General features: G+C 38.4%; 1 protein-coding gene across 1 annotated transcript; it reads right to left on the reverse strand.

Moving 5' to 3' along the window:
- Positions 1-700: 700 nt before the first annotated feature.
- LOC115990921 lies at positions 701-1,273 on the reverse strand. Its single transcript, XM_031114689.1, has one exon. The coding sequence runs from the start codon at positions 1,271-1,273 to the stop codon at positions 701-703; it is 573 nt and encodes a 190-aa protein (XP_030970549.1).
- Between the last annotated feature and the right edge of the window lie 1,050 nt (positions 1,274-2,323).

The following is a 2,323-nucleotide window of genomic DNA, read 5'->3' on the forward strand; positions in this document are numbered from 1 at the left end:
TATGTTTTTAGGTAAAAATCATTGCACAAAATACATATATGCATATGTATGTATGTATGTAGTATGACCCACTCATAATTGTACCAATGATTAAAGGGCACATTACATCTATTAGTTGTAGATCAATAGCAATAGGCAATTGTATACGATACATGGTTTTAATTATGTGGGTAGAAGGAGAATTTAGTGTTTTTCTTTGTGTAGAGAGGCTACGTATATGCTAAATATTAACTAGAACTCTAATAAATATTTGTAATGATAAGGAGCACGGCAAAAATAGAGTATTGCATTTTAATTCAATTCAGTTTCATTATCTTTTTCTCTGACATTGTTATGATATATGAATGGCCAGAGGAACAAATTTTTTTGTACTAGTTGATATTAGTGCACCATTTCAAACTTACCGCCATTCATATATTTACATACATATGTTTATAAACATGTAAATAAATAAAAAACATATATACATTAACATATATTATGTATTTATGTATGTTTGTATATGATGTTTCTTGTAAAAGTTTAAATTTTGTGAGTATAAGTTCATCACTTGTAATATTTGCAAAATTTTCTAAAAAGGGTAGATTGAGAAAGTTGCTCAACCTAGTTGCCATTTAATGGCCTCTTTTCCTTGTTGAGAGATTTTTTTTTTTTTTTTTTTTTTTTTTTTTTTTGTGAAGGAAGACTTTTATTAAAATAATTAAAGCATGGCCAAATCAGCCTGAACGAAAGATAAAGTGCGAGATGGAACATCCTCTATCCACACAGTACAACTTTGTGTTGTCAAAGCTAGCCTAGCTAAACTGTAATCAACTTTATTACCATCTCTCTTTACATGAGAGTATGACAATTCTGAATATAAGCCGGAGAATAACGACACGTCTTTTATTAAATGGGCGTAAGGGGCCAACCCATATTCCTTGCATCTGAGGGCCTTGACAACCATTTCTGAATCACCCTCAACAATGGCTCTATGAAGTCCTAACTCACTACCAAATTCCACAGCCCTACACGCTGCCAATGCCTCGACTTCCATGGGTTGGTAAGCCTGGTCCAGTTGCTGTACAAGTGAAGCAATAACCTCCCCATGACAGTCCCATACAACAACACCAATCCCAGATTTGTTGTCTGCATTTGAAAGTGCTCCATCATAGTTGATCTTATAGCTGTCTGGTGCAGGTGCTATCCACGTTGTTTGAGGCGTAGAGCTTGAGTTAATTCGGCTAAACCTGAGGTTGCTTCTTCGAATTTCGTTCCAGCTCTCCTCTGCCATCTTTTGCAAATCTTTGGTTAGGCAACAAGTGTGATTCAGACTGAGCTTGTTCCTTTGGTTCCAAATGCTCCACACCTGAATAGCGAAAAGGTCCAAAGGCTTCCCATTTTCATAAATCTAGCTGCACAGCCCTTTGAAATCTTCAAAATGAACCCTTGAACGAAAGTTCCACCTGTCACCGTCCCACACCTCATTCAAGCCCGTGCAACTCCACAAAGCATGCAAAGTATCTGCTTGTAAGGAGCAACAGTCACATATGGGATTTTGTAAAATTGTTATCTGGACTAGGTTTTGCTTCGTTGGAAGAGAGTTTCTACAAGCACGCCATAACAAGTTCTTGTATTTGTTTGGGACGTGTAGGAACCAAATGCTTTTCCATAAATTCTTGTCCACCTCTGAGTGAGCGTCATCCTCTGCATTTTCCTCCAAATCCTTGAGGAATTTATACCCAAACTTGCAATTGTACTGCCCATCAGCAGTGAATGGCCAATACAAAGTATCCTCAGTTTGGCATCGAGGCAGTGGTATCCTTTGAACAAGTTCCGCTTCAGCTGGAATGAGTACACCCTTAAGCATTTCAGCATCCCATTTACCCGTGTTGCTGTCAATGAGGCAGTCCACCGTGGCATCTTCCATAGATTCTATGATTGGGGATGAAACTAAAGGAGGGTGCTTTATGGGCAGCTAGTGATGCTGCCATATTTTGATGTTTTTTCCATTACCCACCCGAAATCTGGCTCCCATTTGGATCACCTCTCTCCCCTTCAAAATGCTTTTCCAAGCATAGGAACTGGTTGCCGATTCTTTTGCTTCCATGAATGAACAATGGGGAAAAAATCTCGCCTTAAAAATTCTGTAGAAGAGAGTACCTTCATCATGTAAGAGCCGCCATGCTTGCTTGGCAAGGAGAGAGTCATTGAAGAGAGCAAGATCTCTAAATCCCAATCCTCCTTCTAATTTTGATTTTGTCAACTCCGACCATTTGACCCAATGTATTTTCCTTTTGTCATCTCGTTGCCCCCAAAAGAATTTTTTTACCATTGCTTCAAT

The sequence above is a fragment of the Quercus lobata genome, chromosome 5 (genome assembly GCF_001633185.2).
Source record: "Quercus lobata isolate SW786 chromosome 5, ValleyOak3.0 Primary Assembly, whole genome shotgun sequence".
NCBI classification, from domain to species: Eukaryota; Viridiplantae; Streptophyta; class Magnoliopsida; order Fagales; family Fagaceae; genus Quercus; species Quercus lobata.

Bases quoted from the DNA above. Each gene is read 5' to 3' on its own strand.
- LOC115990921 (XM_031114689.1), bottom strand. From the start codon at position 1,273: ATGGCAGAGGAGAGCTGGAACGAAATTCGAAGAAGCAACCTCAGGTTT.